General features: G+C 49.1%; 2 protein-coding genes and 1 long non-coding RNA gene across 5 annotated transcripts in view; 1 reads left to right on the top strand and 2 right to left on the bottom strand.

Annotated features, from left to right (window-relative positions):
- Gab2 (GRB2 associated binding protein 2) overlaps window positions 1-15295 on the top strand; it is a 164989-nt gene extending 149694 nt beyond the window's left edge. The window contains exons 4-10 of the mRNA XM_005073940.4: window positions 5622-6196; window positions 7140-7207; window positions 8124-8388; window positions 8987-9077; window positions 9795-9897; window positions 11184-11309; window positions 11936-15295. Coding sequence (XP_005073997.1) covers window positions 5622-6196; window positions 7140-7207; window positions 8124-8388; window positions 8987-9077; window positions 9795-9897; window positions 11184-11309; window positions 11936-12079 — 1372 coding nt within the window. The 3' untranslated portion in view covers window positions 12080-15295. The remainder of the gene's footprint in view (window positions 1-5621; window positions 6197-7139; window positions 7208-8123; window positions 8389-8986; window positions 9078-9794; window positions 9898-11183; window positions 11310-11935) is intronic.
- Window positions 3686-4342, bottom strand: LOC121132881. Its single transcript, XR_005869588.1, has 2 exons — window positions 4192-4342; window positions 3686-4056 (listed from the first exon to the last, which is right to left on the bottom strand). It is a non-coding gene; the product is annotated as an uncharacterized LOC121132881 (long non-coding RNA).
- A 1143-nt stretch (window positions 15296-16438) lies between the features above and the next one.
- Usp35 (ubiquitin specific peptidase 35) overlaps window positions 16439-24711 on the bottom strand; it is a 22342-nt gene continuing 14069 nt past the window's right edge. For 2 of the 3 annotated variants that reach the window (XM_013116379.3, XM_005073941.4), the window contains exons 7-11: window positions 22281-22474; window positions 20920-21013; window positions 20013-20119; window positions 18312-19584; window positions 16439-17521 (exon numbers count right to left, since the gene is read on the bottom strand). In XM_013116379.3, coding sequence (XP_012971833.1) covers window positions 17357-17521; window positions 18312-19584; window positions 20013-20119; window positions 20920-21013; window positions 22281-22474 — 1833 coding nt within the window. In that variant the 3' untranslated portion in view covers window positions 16439-17356. The remainder of the gene's footprint in view (window positions 17522-18311; window positions 19585-20012; window positions 20120-20919; window positions 21014-22280; window positions 22475-24711) is intronic. The other variant, XM_013116380.3, reaches the window with a different exon arrangement.

The following is a 24711-nucleotide window of genomic DNA, read 5'->3' as shown; positions in this document are numbered from 1 at the left end:
CCCATATTGACTGTCTATCAGTGTTTTACTAGTTCAAGTGAGATAAAAATATTTCTACACATAAGAATTGTTATATTAATACTTCGTTTGAATGCATGTGCCTTAATTACTATTTGGGGGTTTTTTGTTTTGTTTTTTTCTGTTTTAGGGGTTTTTATTTGTTTGTTTCTTTTTTGCTGTGGAGAGACACCATGGCCAAGGTAATTCTTACAAAAGAAAGAAATTGACTGGGGACTTGCTTACAGTTTTAGAGGGTTAGTCCATGACCATCATGGTGGGAAGCAGATGGGCATTATGCTGCAACACTAGCTGAGAGCTTTACATCCTGATTCACAGGCAGCAGGCAAAGAAAGAGACTGGACCTTTTGAAAACTAAAAACCCACCCCAAATGACATACCTCCTCCAACAAAGCTATACCTCCTTTTTTTAAATTTCTTTTTTTAATTTAAATTAGAAACAAGCTTGCTTCACATATCAATCCCAGCTCCCCTCCCTCCCCTCCTCCCCTGCCCCACCAATCCCCTACTCCATCCCCCCTCTGCTCCCAAGGGGGGGGGTGAGGCCCTCCATGGGGGATCTCCAAAGTCTGTCATATCATCCAGGGCAGAGCCTAGGCTGAGAGAGTGGAATAGGCTCCCCAAGTTCATTCATACTCCAGAAAGTCACACCTCTTAATCCTTCCTAAACAGTTCCACTAACTGGGAACCAGACATTCAAGCATATGAGCCTGTGGGGACCATTCTCATCCAAACCACTACAGTATATATGTGTGCACAGGTGCAGGTGAGCATGCGCCACAGAACATGTATGGAGGTCAGAGAACAACTCTTGGAAGTTGGTTCTCCCCTGACGCCTTGTGGGATCTGGGATTGAAATCAGGTCATTAGACCTGTGTGTAAGTAACTCTACCTACTAAAATATCTTGCTGGTCCTTTGCCTTAAAAACAGGCATTATACATTACTAAATTAATTTGGAAACATGAGTTGTAATCTGGATATGGTTGCAATTGAGAACTTATTTTGGCAAAGCTCTGTGCTTATTTCTTCTAACAATGAGAACAAAGCTAATAAAAATAAGTATAGGATCTGCACCTAGAATGTGTCCTAGAATGTTCTAAGATGATGGATACATTTTCTGTCCCTGCTGCCTAGTCATAACCATATGCCACACAAGAATAATGGGCACTTGAAGTATAGCTGACTGTAACTACATCTGGAATCACCATGGCAATATGCCTCTTATGTTGTCTATGAGGGTGTTTCTAGAAAGGTTAACCTAAAGAGGGAAGACTCAATTTGTGTGTGTGAGGAACTATTCCATGGGATGTGGTCCTGGAGTGAATGAAAGGAGAGAGCAGGCTAAGCATGAGTATTTATGACTGCATCCTAATTTGGATGCAGTAAAACCAGCTGCTACATGCTCTTGTCTCTGTGAGCCAGAACAGACCTTCCTCCCATAAGTTGCTTCTTACCAGGTAGGAGAAAAGTAATTAATTGAATTTAGTTAACTTTAGGTTACATGGACATGGCTGAATGGTAGCTGTTATAAGGAACACCACAACCCTAGAGCTGAGAGACAAGGAGTTGCTCAGCAGTATTCAGGTTTTTTAGCTAGCAAGAAATCAAGGCCAGCCTGGTCTACAGAACTAGTTCCAGGAAAACCAAGGCTACACAGAAAAACCCTGGCTTGGGTGAAAAATCACTAAGGAGCAAAGATTTTAATGTTAGACCAGAAGGTTTGGGCCAAGTTCAGGGAAAAGCATGGCAACACCACAGTTTATTTATTTACAAGTTGATATAGTCATGCACCTACTCTTCACCCCATTGACATTCACTAGCTACTTATGTGGCAAATGGTAATCCGATACAGAGCAGAATAATTATGACACAATTTCTTTTCTCAAGGAAGTCACAATCTGGTAGAAGGAACAAGCAACAATAAGGCATAGTACTAATAATAGTTCATACCTACTCCAAGAACAGAATTAAGCAAGTGATGATTATGCTCAGAGGTATAGAAATGGTTTTAAGGAGTAAACCATCTGTGCCCGTTCTGAAGAATCTTTACCTTGCCAGGTTGAAGTTAGAAGCTTTCCAGGCCAATATGGTAATATGTATGTAATCATGTAATCACATATGTAATCACAACACCCAGAAGGCTGGGGTAGGAAGATCATGAATTAGAGACTAGTAGAGACTACATAGTAAGACCTACACAATGGAGTACTATTCAGCAGAAAAAAATAATGGAATCATGAGATTTGCAGGCAAATGGATGACACTAGAAGAAACCATCCTGAGTGAGGTAACCCAGTCACAAAAAGAGAAACATGGCATGTACTCTCTCATATATGGATTTTAGACATAGATCTGGGGAGTGCCAGCCTACAATCCTATGGCCAGAGAGTCTGGGAAACAGAAACTTCATTTAGTGGCTGATCGAAGAAGAGGCAGACTCCCTTGGTTAAGTACTGAGCTGAACTCAAGAAAGCCAGTAACAGAGAGGGAGGACTGATGATCAAAGGGATTAAGACTGGGCTGGTTTAACCCCCAGAAACAGCTGACCAGACAAAGGTTAACTCTTGAATCCCAGGCATCAGCCTGGGAATCCAGCATGGGACTGATCAAGACCCCCTGAATCTGGGTGTCAGTGAGGAGGCCTAGGGAATCTATTGAGCCTTGGGCAGCAGATCAGTACCCATCCCAAGTATACACACGGACTTTGGACTCCCATAGAACAATGTGAGGTGCACTCTCACCCTGAACTCTTGGGGAAGGGTCTAGGCCCTGCCCTATATGAAATGACAGACTATGGACACCCCCATGGAGGGCCTCACCCTCCCTGGGGGAATGAGGGGATAAGGGGGGGTTGGGGGGAGGGCACGGGAAGAGGGGAGGGAATGGGAGAGGGACCTGGAACTGACTTGTGAAGCAACCTTGTTTCTTATCTAAATTTAAACTGGAAAATAAAATGTAAAAAAAAAATAATACAAAAAAAAAAGACCCTGGTTGCACTTGCCTATAATCCTAGCACTTGGGAGGCAGAGGCAGGTGGGGGTTTAGTGTATATAGTAAATTTGGTGAGTGCATTCTAGAGTATCAGTAAGAAAAGTTGAAATAAACCTAAAGGTTGGGGTATAGTGCTAAGTCATTGAGACTATACTGATGACATTTGGATGGGAAGTCTGGGAAAGTATTAGCAGGATGCAGATGACCAGAGGGTCCCAAAAAGAAAGGAAGGAGATCAGTTTTTAGCCCTTTCATTGATCAGGGAAGAAAAATCATAAGGAACTGAGTTGGAGTGGAATGCATAAAAATCAGTATGGATAACGCCTCTATTCTGGTTTCCCAAGACTGGAGAGTCAAGGCAGAAATGGACTAGAAGGAAGGTGACGAGTCCATTCTGGAATATGTTTGTAGTTACTGCAGGAAACCTGTGATGCTCTGCCACTGCTTCAGAGTCTTCCTGGACTGCCATATTTTTTTTATAGCCAAACCAAACTAACTTAACTTTTTAAATTGACAGATACTGCCGGGTGGTGGTGGCACACGCCTTTAGTCCCAGCACTCGGGAGGCAGAGGCAGGCGGATCTCTGTGAATTCGAGGCCGGGCTGGACCGATAGCCTCCAAAACAATACAGAGAAACCCTGTCTCGTAAAAACAAAACAAAAAAAAATGACAGATAACCATTGTGTTATTTTATTGTGTATAATGGTGGTTACCCTGCTTCTGTAAGTTATTTGGATTCCATTCGAGTGAGATCATGCAGTATGTGTCTTTCTGTCTTCCTTCCTCTGGCATGAGCAGCGTGTAGGTCCTTAAATTGGCCAAGTTGGGTTAGACATCTTTGACCTCAAACTGGAATGCCTTTTACTTTATCTTGCCACTCTTCTTTCCAAACTCACTCGGATGTGATGTCTGTGGAAAAGCCTTCCTGACACTTCATCCCACCACCAGACAGATTCAGACTTGACTGTAGAGATTTGCAGGGATGGCACCTCCTGTGATTTCCAAGCACACAGCAGGTAGCATCCCTGTAACCATTGTGGCTGGCCTAGACAGGAAAGAGAACATCAGCAAGTGTTTGTCAAATGAATAAATCAAATGAGGATATCTGGCAGAGGGTTGGAAATTCAAAAACAATAATAAAATTAAAAGCACCAAAGACAAATGGGAACACACTCTGTACCTGCCATCGATTCTTCTGCCTCAGCTCTGCTGTTCATCTATCCTGGGCCCATAGTTTCTGGCCTGGTAATGTGTTTAGAATTGACTGGAATGGGAGAAAGAACACAGAAACCTAGGGAGGACAGCTGGTAAATATTTGGGGAATGAAACAGTACTCCTAGCAACCAGTGGCCAGAGTTAAGGGGAACCTGGCCAGCACACCTGGTTCCTTTCAGCTTTCTAAGCTTCTGGGAGCTATTTTCTACCACCACCTGGTGGCCATATCTATAACAAGTTCCCATCAAGTGAGCTAAGGGAAAGCAGATGATCACCAGTGGCCCCCAGTTCAAATGACACCCATGGGAATGTACAGGTCTGAGTGTGTACTGCACATTATTGTAATAATAGCTCCCAGAGCTTGTTACTAGGTCTCTATAGCTAACTCTGGTCTACAAAAGACTGAGATTTACTGCTGAAGGGGTTGATCCCTTTTTCTGCACCACCCCCCAAATGGAATCTCTGAAGGATCAATATAGAGATAGAAGAGCATGGCTCCCTGTTGCTCAAACCTCACCTTCCAGGTTACCAAAATACTTATGTGGAACCCAGGCTCTTGTGAACTGAAAGGCTTGTAGAGCCTCTGATCCAGGTGGACTCTCAGACATCATACTAGGTCACATCTGGGAGAACATCATGATGATGTCACAGGATGTGTCAGTAGCAACGCTAGGACCTAACATAAGTTGCCTTCTTAACAATTATTTTCTTTAATGCCTGCCTTATTTCCCACAACCATCATTTAAAATAATAAAAAATAATACCTCTTTCTATTCTAAATATAGTTCTCAAGTAGAACTCCTTTTACCTACATATCTTTAGATATCGGGAATGAACCAGATTCCTCTCAACAAACTATGATTCCTGGTTGAAAATAAGCCTACAACTTAAATTTAAATTAATTCTGTAAAATGCAAGCATCAGTGCCCATGATATGACTTCACTTTAAAGAGAAAAAAACTAAAACTCAGAGGGTAAATGACTTGCTTTCTCCCACAACTTGCCACTGTCTCAGCTTTTGTACTCATATGTGTCTGTGTATTTCAAACAGTGAACAGATCGGCAGCACCACTACTGGTTTAGTTATATCTGTGGGCTCCAGGAATGACCCTGTTCCCTGCTAATGACAGCCATGAGAGTAAGGAGGGTCACAAAGGTTAACATTGCTAGAACATACACATGCTAGATACACTAGAGTTGGCCTCCTACACAATCTTCAAAGTATGGTTTTAATCGCTGTTTTGGAGATGCCAAAAGTAGAAATCTCAAGATCACGTGTTAATGTGGTAGGAACTAGATAACCCTCAAGTCTGTCTGATTCCTCAGGTTCCCACACCAACTGGCTGCTTTGAACATCCTCTATCCTCACTGCACCCTTTCTCTTCTCTCTTTTAGGAGTGCCAGCTTCTCTCAGGGCACCCGGCAGAAGAGTGATACAGCCGTGCAAAAACTTGCCCAGGGCAATGGACACTGTATCAACGGAGTCAGCGGTCAAGTCCATGGCTTCTATAGCCTTCCCAAGCCAAGCCGACACAACACAGAATTCAAAGACAGTACTTATGACCTCCCCCGTAGCCTGGCTTCACACAGTCACACCAAGGGTAGCCTCACAGGGTCTGAGACAGATAATGAGGATGTGTATACCTTCAAGACACCTAGCAACACCCTGTGTCGGGAGTTTGGAGACCTCCTAGTGGACAATATGGATGTTCCAACCACCCCTCTCTCAGCATACCAGATCCCTAGAACATTCACACTGGACAAGAACCACAATGCCATGACAGTGGCCACTCCTGGAGACTCAGCCATAGCTCCCCCTCCTCGACCTCCCAAGCCAAGTCAAGCAGAAACACCTCGGTGGGGAAGCCCTCAACAAAGACCTCCAGTCAGTGAAAATAGCAGATCTGTAGCTGCTACTATCCCCAGGCGCAATACCCTCCCTGCAATGGACAACAGTCGACTCCACCGAGGTCAGTGCAATCCCTAGCTGAGACCAGAGGGCCAGGGAGGTGGCCCAGGCATTCTCAGTATATTGCTATCCCTTGGTCACCCCTAGGCTAGGGCAAACCTACTCAATTCAGTGATACAAGTTAAGGCTTCATCTATCAGTCCCCAGCTATCAGCATGACACCCACTGTGGCAGAATGTCACAGACTGCTTTGGAAATGTTATTTTGGTTTTGGAGGTTCAAACTAAAGCCAAAGATGTAAAAACAACTTTAGAAGATTGGCAATTTTTTTGAGCCAAACCTATATAGACTCAAAGTAAATAATACAAAATTTTCTTCAGGATACTTCTAAGTCATGGCAAAATCTCTGGTTGTAGTCTGAACTTTGGCTTGAAGTCCCTACGTTCTAGCCTCACTTGTCACAGATGAATTTTAGTTCTGCATATACCCTCTGTTCAGTGATCTCTCTTTAGAGCTCACACATCCTTTCATCCCCTGCTATGACAGCAGCACCGATGAGCCTTCAGCCTCTGAGGTCAGGCCTCCAGTTTAGTCAGTCAGTCTATCTGAGCAGTCACCCTGGGCTTTGGAACTGTACAACACATACACAACATGCCTCTGCCTTTCAAAACGCAGTTATTGCTAGGAAAAGAAAACCAACAAAAGTAATTAGTCTAAGTGCCATTACTAAAGTATTCCCAGAAATGAGAAAGGGCCTAGTGAGAGGTATTAGAAGAACCTAGGGCTGAAGTTGGGAAGCCTTCTGCAGGTAGCCACTCTGGAACATACCTGAGACTTAAGCAAAGCTTGTGATCAAGACGGGTGAGTAGCAGGCAACACTTTGTCCCTCAAAGACACAGAAGTACCTTTGGGAAAATCAGGAGAATGGCCACACTAGACAGGGACAGGGAGAGTCAACATGGGGAGCAGTATGAGTATAAACCACCTTCCTTCCTTCATCACAGCTTCTTCCTGTGAGACCTACGAGTACCCAACCCGAGGCGGAGAGAGTGCCAGCTGGTCTGCTGAATCTGTGAGTGAGAGTGTTAGTCCTTTCCTGGGGGGTGGGATTTGATCAGGGCCCCTTGGGTCAGTCATGGTGGAGAAAAAGCCACACCCAATGTAACTAAAAGCACAGCACCTGAAGAATGATGGCATTTCCCTCAGGATCTGCCTACTTGTCCCTGTCTAGCACCCTAAGGAAGTGTTTTTGGCAAGTGAAAAAGGTACCCTCATCTGGTCCTGAGACAGACTGGAATACAATGCAGCAGGCACACTCTAAGTAGAGGGTCTTCTAAGGCAACAGCCCTGCAATCGAGGTGTCATAGCAAATAGGAACGCAGAAGTGATGAGAGATGACAGCTTACATGAGGACCCCAGGCTGCCTCTGGAAAGGGTTGACCACAGTTGTCCAGATTGAAAGCAAGCTGATCAGGGCTTAGGTACAGGCCCATTGGAAAGACAATGAAGATCAGTGCAGGCAGATGTGCTGTGTTGTGTGGTATGCTGAGAGTTGGAGAATGGCTGAAGTTAGGGCTGCTCTGCTGTTCATACAGTCTCAGTGCTGGACAGGGGAAGTGTAGCTGGCAAACCTCACCTTCCAGAGCCCTGGCCAGGGTCTAGAGTGGCTTACCAGTGGTGAATCCTGAGCTGTTTCTGATCTGGACTGCCTTCTGCCTTAGCCAGGCATCCGGACCCTGAATACTCCTAGCCACAAGCCGTAGACTTGAGTCTTATCACAAATTATAGATGGCTCTCAAGGGGTCATGAAACAAGTTTCAGAGCCTATTTCTCCTCGATTTCCACTACAGTTCCTTATTTGGTCTTCCCAAGGTCTCCTTTGTAGCTTCAACGTGTAGCTAACCAACCAACTGGGACAGCTCAGCTTGTAGAGTCTCACCTTAATTCTTTTCACTAGTTACAAATAGGTCTTTTGCTTTTTTTTTTAGCCAGGGAAGACTATCGTGGGTCGATCAAACAGTGCCAGCTCTGATGACAACTATGTGCCCATGAACCCAGGTTCTTCTACCCTGCTGGCTATGGAACGAGCAGGGGAAAATTCCCAAAGTGTCTACATCCCCATGAGCCCAGGGCCCCATCACTTTGACCCACTAGGCTACCCATCCACAGCCCTTCCTATTCATAGAGGCCCCAGCCGAGGAAGTGAGATCCAGCCACCCCCGGTCAATCGTAACCTCAAGCCTGATCGGAAAGGTAAGCCTACTCTTTCCCCCCTTTCTGTCTCTGGAAAGCATTTGCTTAGAGATTCTGTGTATACTGGACTTAGGGGTGCGTAATTGTGCAAATGATGCAAATGCAGACTTCAGATTTGCTTAAAAGGGAAGCATCTAGTACTCATGTAGTCTACCACAGAGGTGCAGTAGTAGTAGATCCATGACCTGCATCAAGAGCAGGAAATGTCCAAACTGGATTTCTGCTGGCCTTAGCTGAGAAACAGGGATCCAAAGAGAAGAGTAGGGAAGTTGGGCAGAGATATAGCCCATGGGTCTGGCCAACTAGGACTCTGAACTTGTGAAGTTGAGGCTTGCAGGGTCCTGTACCATTAACTTTTTTCACTGTGATTTTCAGGACACTGTTTAATTTTATAAGAAACTGTTAGGCCATGAGTCCCGTTTTTTCATTTGGAAGTCGGATTACTAATGTGATGACATGGACTTGAATATCTGGCATGTTGTATCTATGGGAGTCCTGAAACCAGGTCACCTGTATATAACTGATGGCCTTTGTAAATGTGCTTAGCATGTGTCTGTGTAGTTTAGTCACTGATTCCTGAATTCTGTTCCTACTGTAGCAAAGCCAACACCCCTTGACCTGAGAAACAATGCCGTCATCGATGAGCTCCCTTTCAAGTCACCTGTCACCAAGTCTTGGTCCAGGGTCAAGTGAGTGTCTGTAGAAGCAGGATCTTGGGGGTTAGGATGCCAGGATTTTTTTTTACAACCCAATCCCAGTTTCCCTTCCCTCCTCACCTCTGGAAAGCAAATTTTCTTTGGGAGGGTGGGGGGTTCAAGACAGGGTTTCTCTGTGTACCCTTGGCTATCCTGGAACTCACTCTGTAGACCAGGCTGGCCTCAGGCTCACAGAGATCCACCTGCCTCCCAAGTGCTGGGATTAAAGGCATGTGCCACCACCTGACACCAGGATTTTGATGCTAATGTTACATCAGGGGCTCTGTTGGGTTCCTGGTCTTCGTTACACAACATGTGGTGTAAACAATTCAAGAGGATAGATTTATTTTGGTTCTCGGTTTCAATCTGTGCTCATTTGAGGCCTGTGGCAAGGCAGAAACATCATAGTAAGGAGGAGGGCATGAGAGCCAGAAAGCAAAAGGCATGCCTGTCCCGGCTGTTCCTTCTGTTCCACACAGCCCCAGCCTACACACATTTACGGTGGGTCTTCCCAGATGCCAACCATCTTCTGTTTTATTAATCTGTCTTCATCTCGTTGGAATTGTTTTCTTCATCTGTGAAGGAGAAATGATTTAAAATTTCCCTATATTAGATCTCAGTCTGATAACAGAAGCGTGAAGCTCTGACGGCCCAGGTCTGGGGTATAAGAACTGTATCTCCTCAGGGTTCATTCTGTTCTTTGTCCAACAGCCACGCCTTTAACTCCAGCTCCTCCCAGTACTGCCGTCCCATCTCCACACAAAGCATCACCAGCACAGACTCGGGAGACAGCGAGGAGAATTATGTCCCTATGGTGAGTCCTCACTCATTCACTGGCCCGCCTCCCAGTTCTGCCACCTTGCAATGGCTGAAGTTAGCCTCCTAATCAGACCCTTCCTGGGCAGATGAATGTTACCCACCATTAGAAAGACACAGCTTTGTCCCTAATGTCTGTCTCTTAAAGACCCTTGGTGGCCTGTCTCTCTCACTACTGTAATTCAGGTGGCATGGTTGGTACCCTTGGAGAGACATGCAGATATATAACTCCTGTGGTGGTGGCAGTAGTGGACACATACACAGCATGCTATGGTTCCTCTCTGAGGTCACTGAAAAGGACATGGTTGCAAGGCTGCCAAGATCCAGGGAACAGATCAATCATTAAAATGAACTACCGCTTCTTACTACAATTAGACCTTGGCACCTTTAAGACAAACTGCTCTCGGGCCTGGAGAGAAGCCTCAGAGGTTAAGAACACTGGCTGCTCTTCCAGAGGTCATGAGTTCAATTCCCAGCAACCACATGGTGGCTCACAACCATCTATAGTGACATCTGGTGCCCTTTTCTGGCATGCAGGCAAATATTGTAGGTAGAACATAATAATAATATTTTTAAAAATGAAAGAAAGAAACTGCTCTCTTAAAGCTGAAGACAGGGCCCTAGAACCTTTCACATGGAGAATGGCTGAAGAAATGAAGAAATGAAGACCTGTCACCCAGAAACAAGGGGACTTGTTCGGGTCCCTGTGGAAAAGCTGCTTATGCCCAGATGTGATAGGAAACTCTGAAGTGTGGGAGAAAGTTGCTCACCAGGGACCTGCAAACTGAGGCTGGGCCTTCTAGGAGAGAGACAGTGTCCTGGGAAGAGCTCCCTAAATTGAGGCAGACAGGTACATGAGTGGTCAGAAAATACCCCCTGGGGGCTGGAGAGACGGCTCAGTGGTTAAAAGCACTGCTCTTCCAGAGGTCCTGGGTTCAATTCCTAGCACTCACATGGCAGCTCATAACTGTAACTCCAATTCCAGGGGATCTGATACCCACATATACATACACGCAGGCAAAACATCAATGCACACACACAAAAAAATCATCTTTAAAAGTCCCTGGCTCTTATCACATACCAGGTGACTCACTGTCCTTCCTAAACCTCGGTGTTTCAGCCTTTAGTGAATTAAACAGTGAACTGCAATAAAGCCTTACATGAGAATATGAAAAGTCACAGTGCATGGCTCAGTGCATGACATAGAGGAGCTCTTGCTCTGATAAGTGTCACCTTGAAAACCTTGGGGCTGTTTAACTTACCCAGTTTTACTCTTTATCATAGCAAAACCCAGTGTCTGCATCCCCTGTCCCCAGTGGCACCAACAGCCCAGCTCCGAAGAAGAGTACTGGCAGTGTGGATTACCTAGCCCTGGACTTCCAGCCGGGTTCCCCGAGCCCTCACCGCAAGGTACCTAGAGGTTGGGGATTAGGAGACCCATTCCAGAGACATTTTATGACTCATTGCACTTTAATTGGCGTTGTAGGGCACCAATCCCCTCAGTCTATTGACTTTCATCCGTCTACCTATCTCTTTTCCATGGGATACACCCACAGGGATTGCTCAGGATGACAAAGGGCTTCAGTTAACAATTCAAGACACGGAGATCCTGTCTCCATACCCTTTAAAAAAAAGTCTGGATGGGGCCAAGAGCCCTGATGGAGAAAACACTGTATCCCTTGGAAGAATTTCAGGGCCTGGGAGAGCCTCAATAAGGACTACTCTCAGCCCAGGCAGCAAGGAGGTCTACCTGAACAGTTTCCCTCAGCATGTTTTGAGAGCTTATTGTCATATAGCACATCCATTTTCCTGGAAGTGTGGCCAAAGGAAGATAGGTGGAGTCATCTGGCCTGAACCAGTAGCAGGGCCCAGGCATAGTGGGCTTATCCTGGAAGCTAGGAAGCACACGCCAGCAGGCTGTGGCCTCCAACACAGGATTTCACTTTGAAGTCCACATTCAGCACAGACAAGACCTTGAGGCCATTCAAAGTGATAGCCTTGTAGGTAATTCATAGTCATTCCTTTTGTCCCCTCAGCCATCCACATCATCTGTCACGTCGGATGAGAAGGTAGATTATGTCCAAGTGGATAAAGAGAAGACCCAGGCCCTGCAGAACACCATGCAGGAGTGGACAGATGTGCGGCAGTCCTCAGAACCTTCCAAGGGTGCCAAGCTGTGATAAAGGGGGGCACCAAGTTCAAGGGCCATGAGCAGCTGCTCAGAGCTGGCTCTTTGTCACCTCCTTCTCCATCCCTCCCCACATCTCCTCTCCTCTGTACCACGTTCAGCCTTTAAAGCACTCAACATCAGGGACCCTGACCCTTACCCCTTGGAGGCAAGGGCCTGACAGATATTTCCTCTGCCACTTGGGGTCTACCTGTGACATCTCAATACTAGCTGTGCCTCCACCACCCTTGTTAGGAGCTGTTGCCAAAAAAAAAAAAAAAAAAAAAAAAACCCTCCTGCTTTGGACCCACTTGTCTGCTGCTTGGACTCTTAGAGGGAGGGCTGAGGCTCTGAGCCAGGCCCATGCCTCCTGTCTGCTCACTGCTCTCGACCCTCTACCTCAGGGCTGCTTCTCCATTCCCAGAGTAATCGATAACCCAGGGAGCCGAGGATCAGCAGACTAAAGTAGACATGGGCTTTCACCTCCCTGCTGTTTTTGGCAAAGGAAAGGCAGCTGCCACGAGAAGAGAAGGTTGATAATGAAGGTCAGAAGTCTCTTTGAGTGACAAAGAAATTGGGTTCCCAGGCACAGAAGGGTAGCTAATCGCCTGCAGGGTGGTACCCAATTATCAGGCCATGGTGCACTGGTGTAGACTGGGAGAGGCAAGGGATGAAGGACAGCAGGAAGGAAAAGTGATGACAAGCGACTGGGAACAAAGAACAGGGCTTGGAGTAACAAACCCTGGAGCTAGAGGGCTCAGCCACTCTGGGACAGGAAGTGTTCTTTCCTGGCCCAGACAGACATAAGAGAGTGAGAAAGAGTAGGGGTGATGCAGGAGCTGGGATGCGGGAGGGCCCTGGGACAGGAGTGTGCTAGGCACCAGGGACACTGGCAGTGATGGCACAGAAAGCAGGTTACTAGGAAGTAGGAGGGTGCAGAGATGACTTAGGGGCTGGGAGGCTGGCCACGCAGCAGGTGGGGAGGTATCCAGAGGGCCTGATAGAGAGCCCAAGGCCACTGCAGGAGGGAGAATGGGAAGGAGCCATACTTGATAAAATCTAGGGAATACATGAAGATCTGGGTAATGGCTTGTGCCAGATAGAGGCAGTGACTAAGTGCCAGGCCAGGTCTTTTTCTCAGCTCTCCTCTAAGGTGTCCTCAGCTACGGGATGGTAGACTATCCCTCTCCTCCCGTGGGGTCAGAGGGATGAGAAGTAGACATCATTTAAGGCTCCTACGATATGGCAGAGAGTGCTGAACGTGTTTGTGTGGAAGGTGGTTGGCCAAATCTTCAAACATTTCATAGAAAATGGAACAAACCAGCATTTCATTTTGTTTTAGAAGATCAGACCATTATCCTCTAAATCTAGGACCTTTTGGCACTAGAGGCACACCTCTCCTGTCTCCTCTAAAGAGCCCTAACGAGCAGTTCCTCAGTAATAGCCCTTCTCACACGAGGATGGATTATTTAGTAATGGCTGCCAAGCCCTGTGCTATGGATGAATCCTACCTTGTGAGGTCACAACCAGTGAGAAAAGTAAAAGATAGACTACTTACTCCCAAGTACAGAAGGAGGGAAGGTGCTAAGAGAGACTGGGCCACAGCAAGGGGAGGCCTCATGAAAAAGCAGAATGAGTTATGCAGAAAAGGCAGGCAGACAGGGCTGGCTCCCCAGAGGGGACAGGATGAGGGAATCCTCAGCTCTGAGAACAGAAGGTGTTTGAAGGCGGGACGGCAGCCTCGGAAGTGTGTGCTATCACTTTGAGTGAAATGGCGCTGTGGTTGGTGGCACTGAACAAGGTTACAGGGTACTTGGCTGGCTTTGCCCATGCTCATGGCACCCTTTAAGACCCTTCAGTGGGGCTCCCACATAGCTAAGCTTTTGACTGGAGCTGGAGCTCATAGCAGGTCCAGGTATCATTGGCGCCAGCAGCCACCCGAGTGCATGTTCTGAGTTGATAGTGCCATGTGGGTGGACCTGGCTGCCACTTGCCGAGACCGAGGTGTTCAAGTCTAGTTAGTCCTGCTCTGGTTCCAACCTTTGGAAAGCTGAGCTCTGACTCGATATGCCCAGTCTCCTAGCACTATGTCTAATGTACCTACCAACCCATCCTCCAAACCCTGAATAGGAAAAGCCAATTCCATTTTAAAAAAATAAAGTCCTTTGACCAACCTATGGGTCAAAATTCAGCTCCCCTGGTGGCTGTCAAGGATTGTGACCCAAGAACACTCATCATCTCTTAGCTGGCATAGCTCCCACAAGAACCTGTCCTGCAGGGACACTTCCAGCTCCACCCTGCAAGGTTAAAGTTGAGTAGGAACAGTGAAGAAAGGACATGGCATCTCCTTGAGACTTGCCAATCTGTGAAATGGGATGGTCCCAGCTGATGCTGTGTTGCTGTGAGGAGACCCTGAAGGATCCTTTGAAGGTCTGGGTCACAGGGGAGGCGCAGCACACAGAACATTAGCTAGTTAACTCCATCCCTCCCTCTCTGTATTTTGCTGATAGCTATAGTTGACACCATGAAAATCAGTCCCCATCCCATAACAGAAGGACAACCATTCTCAAGTTACTGGAATGTGGGTTTGGGTCTAGTCTGCCTTTGGGCCATCTGTCTTCTATAGTCCCAGCCATGGCTCCCTCCCTCCCTACAACAGAGTTTTACAGGCTATGAGGGGAAGTAGCTCTTCCTTTCCATTTAGGACTTTGGCTGTAAATTGTGGGGAAGCAGTTTAACCTCAGAGGGCCATCTTTCTGGAACTTGCCATATTCGGGGCCTGGGCCCAGCAGGAGCAGCCAGACTTGACAGGGGCGCCTAAGTGGTGATTTGTGCTGTCATGGTATCTGGTGGTATGTGTTCTTGTGTAATCTGTTGGCTACTTGTGTCTTGAAACTTAGAATCATTTCACACAGGATTGTCACTATTTGTTGAAAAGAGAAAATGAAGTAGAAGCAGCCTAGTCTTATATTCATGTCTTGTTGCCATTTAAGATTGACATTTAATTTTTCAAATCATTGTTGGTGCCTAATCACTTAAGTTATTAATTTATTCTGTTTTCAAAGAAATTTGTAACATGTATTTATCTTGTGAGGTCTGGGGGTGGGGCGGGAAATGTGTTCAAGTGAGTTATGTTTTTGTAGTGGTGACAAATGGTACAGGCCTGGAGCTTGAGGTCCCTTTTTATTATGGTGTAGAAGCAGGACAATAAAGTCCTTTAGAAATGCAACCCAGAGTGGGCTGCTGGAGATGGTCTTTAGGGGTGTGGAAACTTGCGCTCGTCCCATCCTGGGCAGCCTTGGGACTGATGCTGTCAAACAACCACACCACCTCTGACAAACTCCTTTCAGGGTCATTTTATGAATAAGCCCAGGAGCTGCTATGCTGAATTCTGCTCCACCCTGATGGGCTGTAACTGGGCACCTTTCCAGGTCTGGAAGAGGAATGAACCCTCTTCTAGGACCAGCATCTGGCATGAGTGGTGGTGCACACCTATAATTCCAGCACTCCAGACGCTGAAGCGGGAGCAGGACAGAGTTTCCCTGACAGCTCCAGAGTCTGGCATTTGGAACAAAACATCTACCACAGCCCTGAAACCCCTTGTCACGACACCATTACAACCTCCCAGCCGCTTCCCTCTTAAGAGGATGAGTAAGCATGGAAGGAAGGGATTTGGGGGTGTAGGCCAGTCTCAGACTCTCCCTGCATTCTCACAACCACCCATGTCCCCCTTTGGCTTCAAGATTGAGACCTATAACCTGAAGAAAGAAACGGATATTAGGACTGGAGAGACGGCTCAGCCATTTGGTTCCCAACACCACTTTTGGTGGCTCACAACAGCACCTCCAGTCCAGGGGATCTGGTGCCCTCTGCTGGCCTCCTCACATACATGGTACATAGACACTTGAAGACACATTCATACAATAAAAATAAATAAATCTTTTTAAAAAGAGCTAAATGTTGACTCTGGAATGTTGGAGAACTGCTTCCAGGTTGTCCCAGCCCACACACCTTGTCTATCCAGGAACAGGCTATGACCCCTTCTCAGAGGAGGGAAAGAAGAAGGCGGTGGTGGCACATGTTTCAAGACAGCTCACAGTTCTTGGAATCTGAAGTCATTGTTGGGTTTCTGTGTTCACTTGACAAACCAGTCTGCTCCAAGGTATCTCATGAAGCACCCCCAGCCACACCCTTGCTCTCTGCCGCAGGAGGCTGCCAGCTCTGGACCCTCCAAGGCCTACCACCAAGCACCTCCAGGACAGGGGTACATCCTCATCTTACCTACCAGGAGCCACTGCGTAGTCACAAGTGACCATCCCAGAGGATAGCAGACACCACAGCTCAAGCTGTAAGAAGAGCATCCTGCACAGGCTTCAGGGAAGCGAGTTTTATTCCTATTTAAGAACACGAGTTCCTTCTCTCCACTGAGAAGGGCTACAGTAGTCTCGGGGCACAATGAGGTTGTGTGCATTACACAGTTCATACCCACCCAGCCCTCACACTCTAGCAGAGGAGCCAAGCCAGCTAGTTTCCTCAAATGACAATGGCTTTCTGACAGACTAGTGTCTTCAGTAAATAAGGACTCTGGATGCAAGGGCATCATCGCAGGCACTGAGGCAGGCTGGGGAGGGAAGGTCTCCCGGTGTGACTTGCTTGGGGGAGGGGAGGGGAGGGGAAGATTCTTCCCTCTGAGCTGTGCTATGCTGCCTTCCACTACATGCCTCAGAAACACAGAGGGTGAAGGCACCCACATACCTTGTTTTAGGACCCCCCTGAAGACATAAGAGGTCAGGCAGGGGGAACACAGTCAGTCCCCTTCTTAGTGCAAAGACTTGACTTCAGCTGTGCTTTTTCTCCTATGGAGGAAGAGCTGGGTGAAGGAGCTAGAATAAAAGGAAGTGCTACTGGATGCAGGACACCAAACTGATGCCACCCTGGCTCCTGAGCTGCCTGGGCTTCCCAGGGTTGGGCCTGCAGGGAGGCAAAGCCCCGAGTGGGCTCATCTAAGCTGCTCCCAGTTAGTCAGGACACTTGACCGAAACATCCCATAGCATCTTAACAGGATGGCTGCCTAAGGAGCTCTGGGTTCCAGCTTCTCTGCCCTTCAAGCTGTAGTCTGACATCCCAGATGGTCCCTCTCCATCCTCCTTGTCCTCAAAAGGACCTGCTTCACCTTGGGCTCGCCTCCACAGCTTCCTAAGACCCCAGATGGCAGAGCACTCTGCCTGGGCCCTGAGCCCCACCTGGCCCACTGAGGTTGCCTGTGACACCCCACAGGTGTAAGTTCCCATTAGAAGACCAGTCTGTGGAAGTCACCATTGCCACTTGCAGGGTTGCAGCCCCCTGGAGAGCCTTCATCTTCATCTTTGTCTTCATCGAAGCCCCTGCCCCAGTGTGGAGGGGCAGGGAGTGTGGAGATATAAGCTGCCCTACTCCGGGCCTCCTTCTCCTGCTCCTGGAAATGAAGACAGGAAGTGGGCTTAGCACAACCCTGCCAGCATCTCCGGACCCCCCCCACACACACACACTGGCTCCCACTGAGAAGCAGGTCTAAGTTCCAAACAACACTTTCCTCCCAGTGATCACTCAAGTCCCTTGGAAGAACTTGTTCATACTAGATGACTAGCTGACAAGTGCCAGGGACCTCAGCTGTCCACTCACTCACTGCCTCTCTTGGGGTATGAGGTCCATCTTCTGCCCATGAGCAAGTTCTTCCCTGCTAAACTAAGGTCAGCCTCTGTCAGACTTCACCACGTCTCCACTGCGGGTCCGACAAATGTAGAGGCAGACTGGTGTCCCATGCCCTCACGCCCCTCACAGGAAACGACAACTCTAGGTGCAGGACCCACAGAGCCCTGGTGTGGCCACCCATGGCTATTTTCTTAACTCTGACAAGGAAGCCTGAGGCGGTGACAAAGCAGGACACTGGGATATGAAGACCACTGAAAAAGTGACCCCGTTAAGGGTACCAGAAGCAGTCCCTGCCCATTAATTCAACCCTCTCCCCCTTTCAGCATCATCAATTTGTGCTATTATTCAGCATCCATTCCTCTGAGGTTAAAGGGTGTGCCTGGCCAGCCACCAACATATCCCCACTAAGTGCTGAATGTGTGGATGCATTTAAAACTGAGGGTGACTCAAAAGAACATAACTGGCCTATGTGGGTGTCTTGCTGGGCTAAGTCCTCACCCAAGAATGGAATCGGGTGCCAGAGGGTCTCTACTGACCCTCAGCAGGGGACTCACCTGCAGGTAGAGGACATTGTCTTTGGAAATGGCCTCCATCAGGTCCTTGTGGAGGGTGGGCTCTGCTCGGACTCTGGGAGAGCCAGGCTCAGCCTCGGACCCCTCCCTGGGCCGCTGGCGGTAGAAGAGCACATAGGCAGTGTCCTTAGGGAAAAAGGAGGTGACATTGCTGACAGACTCAAAGGATGAGAAGGATACCCGGGTGTCATTGAACAGGTACCATTGGTTCTCAGGCTCAGGCCTGTCCGTGGATCCCAGGACAGGGGTCGGCCGGGCAGCACCCTCACGGGCGTAGCAGTAATAGTGACCACTTTCTGAGGACACGCCAGAGTGCACCACCACACTACAGAGGTCATAGGCCTGGCCCTGACCCCCAGCCAGTGGCAGGCGCAGCAAGAGGGGGATGGTGACATCGTCCAGGATCTTGCGACGCCGCATGGTACGCAGGTCGAAGGAGAAGCGCAGTAGTGTAAGGATGAGGTAACGTGGACCCTGGCTCAGCTCCACCACCTTCTCTGCGTCCTGCAGAGAGGCGCATGACTCACAGTAGTAGCGGTTCTCAGCTGTCAGCCTCTCAGGGGACAGGAAGTAGTTGACCAGGTCTAGTACAGAGCGGGAACCCTCAGGGCCACACACCTGCTCCCTGGGCGGGATGGCAGTATCCCTGTGGGTCCCTGGCCCCAAACTGTCCCCCTCCTTCTCCTTGCCATTCTCGGCTTCCTTTTCCTTTTCGTCTTCCTTCTCTTTCTCCTTCTCTTCCCCCTCCTCTTTCTCCTCTTCTCTTGCTCCTTCCTCCTCCTGCTGCTCCTCCTCTGCTGCCTCCTCCTCCTTCCCGGCCTGTTCCCTCTCCGCCTTCTCCTCCTGCCCACTCTGTCCACCAGTACCTATGATGCCCCGGCCTTCTATGTCTAGCCCAGTGCAGGGGGCATGCCCCGTAATGCAGTGCTTCCTCTGCCTCTGAGTCCCTGGTGCTCTGGGAGCCAGGGCTAGCTCCTGGGCTCGCATATCCTCTGTTGGGAGCATCACCGCACCCAGGCGGCGGTGACGACATCGCTCCGGAGGAGGAAAGGCCAGAGAGAGATCTGTGAAGGCCTCCTCCCTAGAGGAAACATTGAGGCAGTGGAGACAGCATATCCGAGTCACAATCTTGCCTCCAAACATTTTCTCCACAGATGTTGCATTGGAACTAGGGAGTTCTTCCAGTGGGGAGGGCAAGCTGGACTGCTTGAGCTTCTGACAGATCCTCGTCCCAGTTTTTTCCTCTTCATGAAGCCTAGAACAAGCAGGGAGACCAGGTGGACACAAGGACAAACAGGTCCACCACCACCACACTCCCCACCATACTTCAGACACTTGTAAGAGCCTAGCAAGATGATCCCCACCCCGTACAAAGTGGCATGCTAACATACTTGTGTGTTGACACACTCACCTGGCACAAGCCTACATGAACATGGACCCTAGAGCTGTGTGCTGGGTTGGCACCCTCGGGCAGTACAGTGACATGCACACACTGACAGACCCCTCCCGGGCTTCACCAACTTCAGCATCTTTGCACACCTATGGTATACACCTTCCTCTACCTTCCAGAAGGGCAAGGAAGTGTTCCTACTTCCAAAAAGATCCAACCCAGCTCAGAAGGACAAGCTGTCACCCCACAACATTCGCGGGATCCACACCTCCCTAACCACCAGCCTTTCTTACCGATCCAGTAGGTACTTCAGATACTCTGAACAGTCCTGCTGGGTCCCAGGGCTGAACCAAGGAGTCCAGGACGCAGAGAGAAAGTTCTCAGGAGAGATGGCTGGCCTCTAGGACAAGACAGGTAAAAGGTGGGGTCAGGAGATCAAGCCACACACATAGCAGGCAGCAAACTATGCCCGAGGATCTAAGACTGTGTTCCAAACATGTCAGCCTCCTAACCTACAACCTTCCCCTTCCAAGCTGGCTCTGACCCACATTCCATCAGGCAAGTCCATGCGGCCCAGGAGTGGGGCGTCTTCCTCTTGGTGATAACTCTAGGAATCCACTCTGCCCTCACAAACCACATTAAGTCTCTCCAGGCCTTTGTTCATTGTTTTCTCTGCTTAAAACACCCCCCACCCTTACCAAAGTGAGTTCCCCAGAGTACAGAGGCCTCTTCCATGACACCTTCCCAAAGCCTTGTCTCCACTTCCATCATCTCCAGTTGTCCCTCCCCTGTGTGCCGTCAGACCCCACCCAGCCTGTAGTTTCCCCTCCCACATCCCTGGCCAATGGCTTTGGATTGTGGAAGGACACAGGCATTGCTTGTTTTGGTCACTCAGGTCAGAGACCCAGGAAACTGAGGTGTTTTACCATCAGCAGATGAGAGTCCATTAGTGCACGGGACTGAACCCTGAAGGGGACTGGGGTGGTGCAGCCCAGGAAGAGGACCAGGTGCACCCCCTGCCATTAGGACACCAAATGGGCCTGGAAGTTTGCTATAAACTGATGCTGGCCTGGGCTGGGGCTCAGCAGCTCAGTCCACAGAACGGAAGCTTGTAGCAGGTGCAGGCAGGTCTTAGATGACAAGTGTCAGTGCAGGCCTGCCGTTACCTCCCCTCCCTGCCCCTCTGCAGCCAGCACGCACCTGACTGTGCTCCAGGAAGGCAAAGAGCCACTGCAGCTTGGTCATCAGGGGCTGTGAGTTGTTCTCAGTCAGGCGGAGCACGCAGTGTCGAAAGCTTCAAATGAAACAGGAGCCCCGGGTAAGCCAAAGTCCCAGGGAGCTGCTGCTCCCCTATACCAGGCCGCCCAGAGCCTCTGGCATTTGCTCCAGGTGAGGCCAAAGACCATGGAGAAGATGGCGATCAATTTGGCCTGGTGTGGCTGGGGTCATGAATTCCAGCTCTGACATCCCATGACTCCAGGACTCAAACATGCCAATTTTCAAATGTGGGAACACTGGTGTGCCAGGTTCTGCTAACATCAGCATTGCATTGGCACACTGCATGATAACTCATCAGGACTGCCATTCACTCCCAGTCTCAGCCCTCCAACCCATTCCTGCAGCCCCCGCTCAGGGCCCTGGCCAGAGTCACGCTTGAGCTAAGTCTGCCCCTGCCCTCAAACCAGGCAACTTCCAACAGAGGATTTCCCTAATACAAGAGGACACTGCAGGGAGACTAGCCCTCGGGGAAGTGTGTGATCCTGTGGGGTCGGGGTGTCCTCCTGAGACCCACTGTCCCTGAAGCACACTGCCTCTCAGCAGTCCCACAAGGCTCCATACAGGGCCACTGCACAGACGACAGCACCCGGCACTCCATGGCAGGTCTCAGACAAAGTGAACCTGAGCTGCACAAAGGACTGTAAGGTCTTAGTATCACATGACCACACATAGGTCAAGCAGGGGATTGTTCTGGCAAATCCTTTTATTGTATTTTATAGACGCAACGTCTGTATATCCCAGAAACCAGAACACAAAGTTCGCCCCTCAGCAGGCAGTGAGGACAGCAGTAGTCCAACACATCTTAGACACCACTTCTGCAGCTTAGAGAAAACTACTTATGGCCAGAGGCACACCAGAACCACCAGGAGAATGCTTCCTCAAAGAGTCAAAGATGGAGCCCTGAGGGATTTTCAAGCAAGCCACAAGGTGTATCAAGAGCCATGGGTGATTGGGTGATGGACATTGTACTTTCTTAATGGCAGAAAAGGAAGTGTGGCACCACTTGGGAGGCTGAGGCAGGTTCAAAGCTTGCCTAGGCTACAGAGTAAAAAGTCTGTATCATGAGGGAGGGAGGGAGAGGGAGGGAGGGAGGGAGGGAGGGAGAGGGGAGGGAGGGAGGGAGGGAGGGAGGGAAGAAGGAAGGGAGAGGGGAGGGAGGGGGGAGGGAGGGGGAGGGAGGGAGGGAGGGGGAGGGAGGAGGGAGGGAGGGGGAGGGAGGGAGGGAGGGCGGAGGGAGGGAGGGAGGGCGGAGAACAGAGAAAGCAATGCAGAACAGCACCTACTCGGAAGCCATGAATAAGGCCTGAAGGACACTGTTCACGTAGCATGTGTTGCCCAAGTTGATTAAGCCGATCTTGCCCGTGTCTGACTTGGCCATGAGCCGGGGATAGAAGCCAGCCAGTTCACTCTTCTGTGAGGTCCAGGCATCCTGCCCCAGCAGCTGCTTGATTCGGTCTTCATTGGGAATGTGGAGGTCCTGAGGAGGAACAGTAGACACCAGTGGTAGCTTTAGAGCTGACTTCCTCCAGGAAGTCTTCCTGGACTCCAACCCACTCCACCACTCCCTCCCAAGCACACAGAAGAGTCTAGAAGAGGTGTTTGTGCAGCCCCTGCTGACAACTCACTCTAGGGTCTTACATTCTGTCAGGTGGGCCGTCTGTGTGATCTTTCAGGTAACAAATCTGAAGAAACAATCCCCATCTCAGAGATGAAAAACTCCAGGATTCAGCAGAGCAAAGAACTGTGTAGTCACAGTGACAAACACATTTGCTCTGGGCAGAGCCCAGGGGCAACATTCTAAGCCATGACAACGCAGGTCAGCAGCCAGATCTAGTGGTGTGGAGACCTCAGTTCCAGCCCTAACTCTCCTGCATGATCCAGTCTGGTGGCCTCCCTATGCCTGCTTCTTCAGCTGCCAAGAGAAGACACTCTTCCTTCCATTAGTCTGGCACTTACGCTGTCACAATGGGGACCCCACTCTGCTCCCAGTTTGAGATTACAGAGCCAGCTTTCAGGCAAATCAGTCACCCCGGCACTGGTCCTGCAACAGTGGTAAGAGGTCCAAGGTTGGGGCTGGAGAGATGGCTCAGAGGTTAAGAGCACTGACTACTCTTCCAGAGGTCCTGAGTTCAATTCCCAGCAACCACATGATGGCTCACAACCATCTATGAGACCTAGTGCCCTCTTCTGACATGCAGGCAGAACATAGTATATATAATAAATAAATCTTAAAAAAAAAAAAAAGGGTCTGAGGTGGTCCACTGTCACAGGCCCAGCATGCCTTCCCCAGTGTCCTTTGTTACACTCAATAGTTGCACCAAGAGGCTGTCTGGTGCCAGTTCTAGTGACATCAGAGACAAACACCTGAGCACAGCACACTGCTACACAGTGGGTGTCAAGGCATTCCCAACTGTTCCTCTAACTGTAGTTAGGTTACTATAGCTGTGATCAAACACCAAAAGCAACTGGGGGAGGAAAGGTTTCTTTGGTTTACACTTCCACATCATAGTCCACCACTGAAGGAACTTAAGCAGGGAAGGAACCTGGAAGCAGGAGCTGATGCAGAGGCCACAGGGGATGCTGCTTACTGGTTTGCTCAGTCCACGGATAATCCCACCCACAGTGGGCTGGGCCCTCCCACACCGATCACTAAGAAAGTGCCCTACGGGCTTGTCTCCAGCCGGATCTTCGGAAAACATTTTCCTAATTGAGGACCCCTTCTCTCCGATGACTCTAGCATGGTGTCTTAGGATTTTACTGCTGTGAAGAGACACCATGACCGTGGCAACTCTTCTAAAGGAAGACATTTAATTGGGGCTGGCTCAGTTTCAGACATTTAGTCCATTATCATGGTAGGAAATACGGTAGCATGCAGACAGACATGGTGCTGGAGAAGGAGCTGAGAGTTCTACATCTTCATCCACAAACCACAGCAGGAGAGACTGCTATACTGGGCGTGGCTTGAGCATATATGAGCCTCAAAGCCTGCTTTCACAGTGACATACTTCCTCCAACAAGGCCACACCTACTCCAACAAGGTTATACTTCCTAATAGTGCCAATCCCTATGGGCCAGGCATTCAAACACATGGCCTATGGGGGCCACACCTATTAAAGCCACCACACTTGTGTCAAGTTGACATAAAATGAGCCAGCACATCCTTCCAGCTCCTGAGCACAAAGTCAAGGGCTTAGTGCCGGAGCCCCCAGCACACTCTAGCTATGGCAGCAGACCTTGACCACACTGTGCCCAACACTCTTGCTTGATTCTTTCCCGGGATCATTTATCAGGTACACAAGTCACTTCTCACAGATGACACTTTTTAAACAGAAAAGAAAAAGCTGTCTGTCATCCCAGCCACTTGGGTAATTGCTGAAGGAAGACTACAAGTTAAAGGCCAGCCTGGGCAACTCCAATCTAAACAAGTAGTGACTCTGCCTGGATTCAAGGCTTTCTGAAGACCCCTGCACACCACTGACATATTACCAAACTAGAGCCACCTCCTCCACCTGTGTCCTTCCCATGAATTGTCTGAAGTGTCTTCCTTATGCCAGACTCTAATGGTCAAGGTCAAACTCCTATCTTCTATTCTACCAGGCTTTCCAGGAAGTTCCCCACCACCCACGACCTGTTGTACAAACCTCTGCTTTAACTGCACGTGGCCTTGAGGAGCGTCTAGACTACATAGGTTAGGAAAGACTAGGGGAGGGGCTC

This window comes from Mesocricetus auratus, unplaced genomic scaffold (assembly GCF_017639785.1).
Source record: "Mesocricetus auratus isolate SY011 unplaced genomic scaffold, BCM_Maur_2.0 Super-Scaffold_4256, whole genome shotgun sequence".
Lineage (NCBI taxonomy): Eukaryota > Metazoa > Chordata > Mammalia > Rodentia > Cricetidae > Mesocricetus > Mesocricetus auratus.
This window is presented reverse-complemented; position numbering and strand designations above follow the sequence as displayed.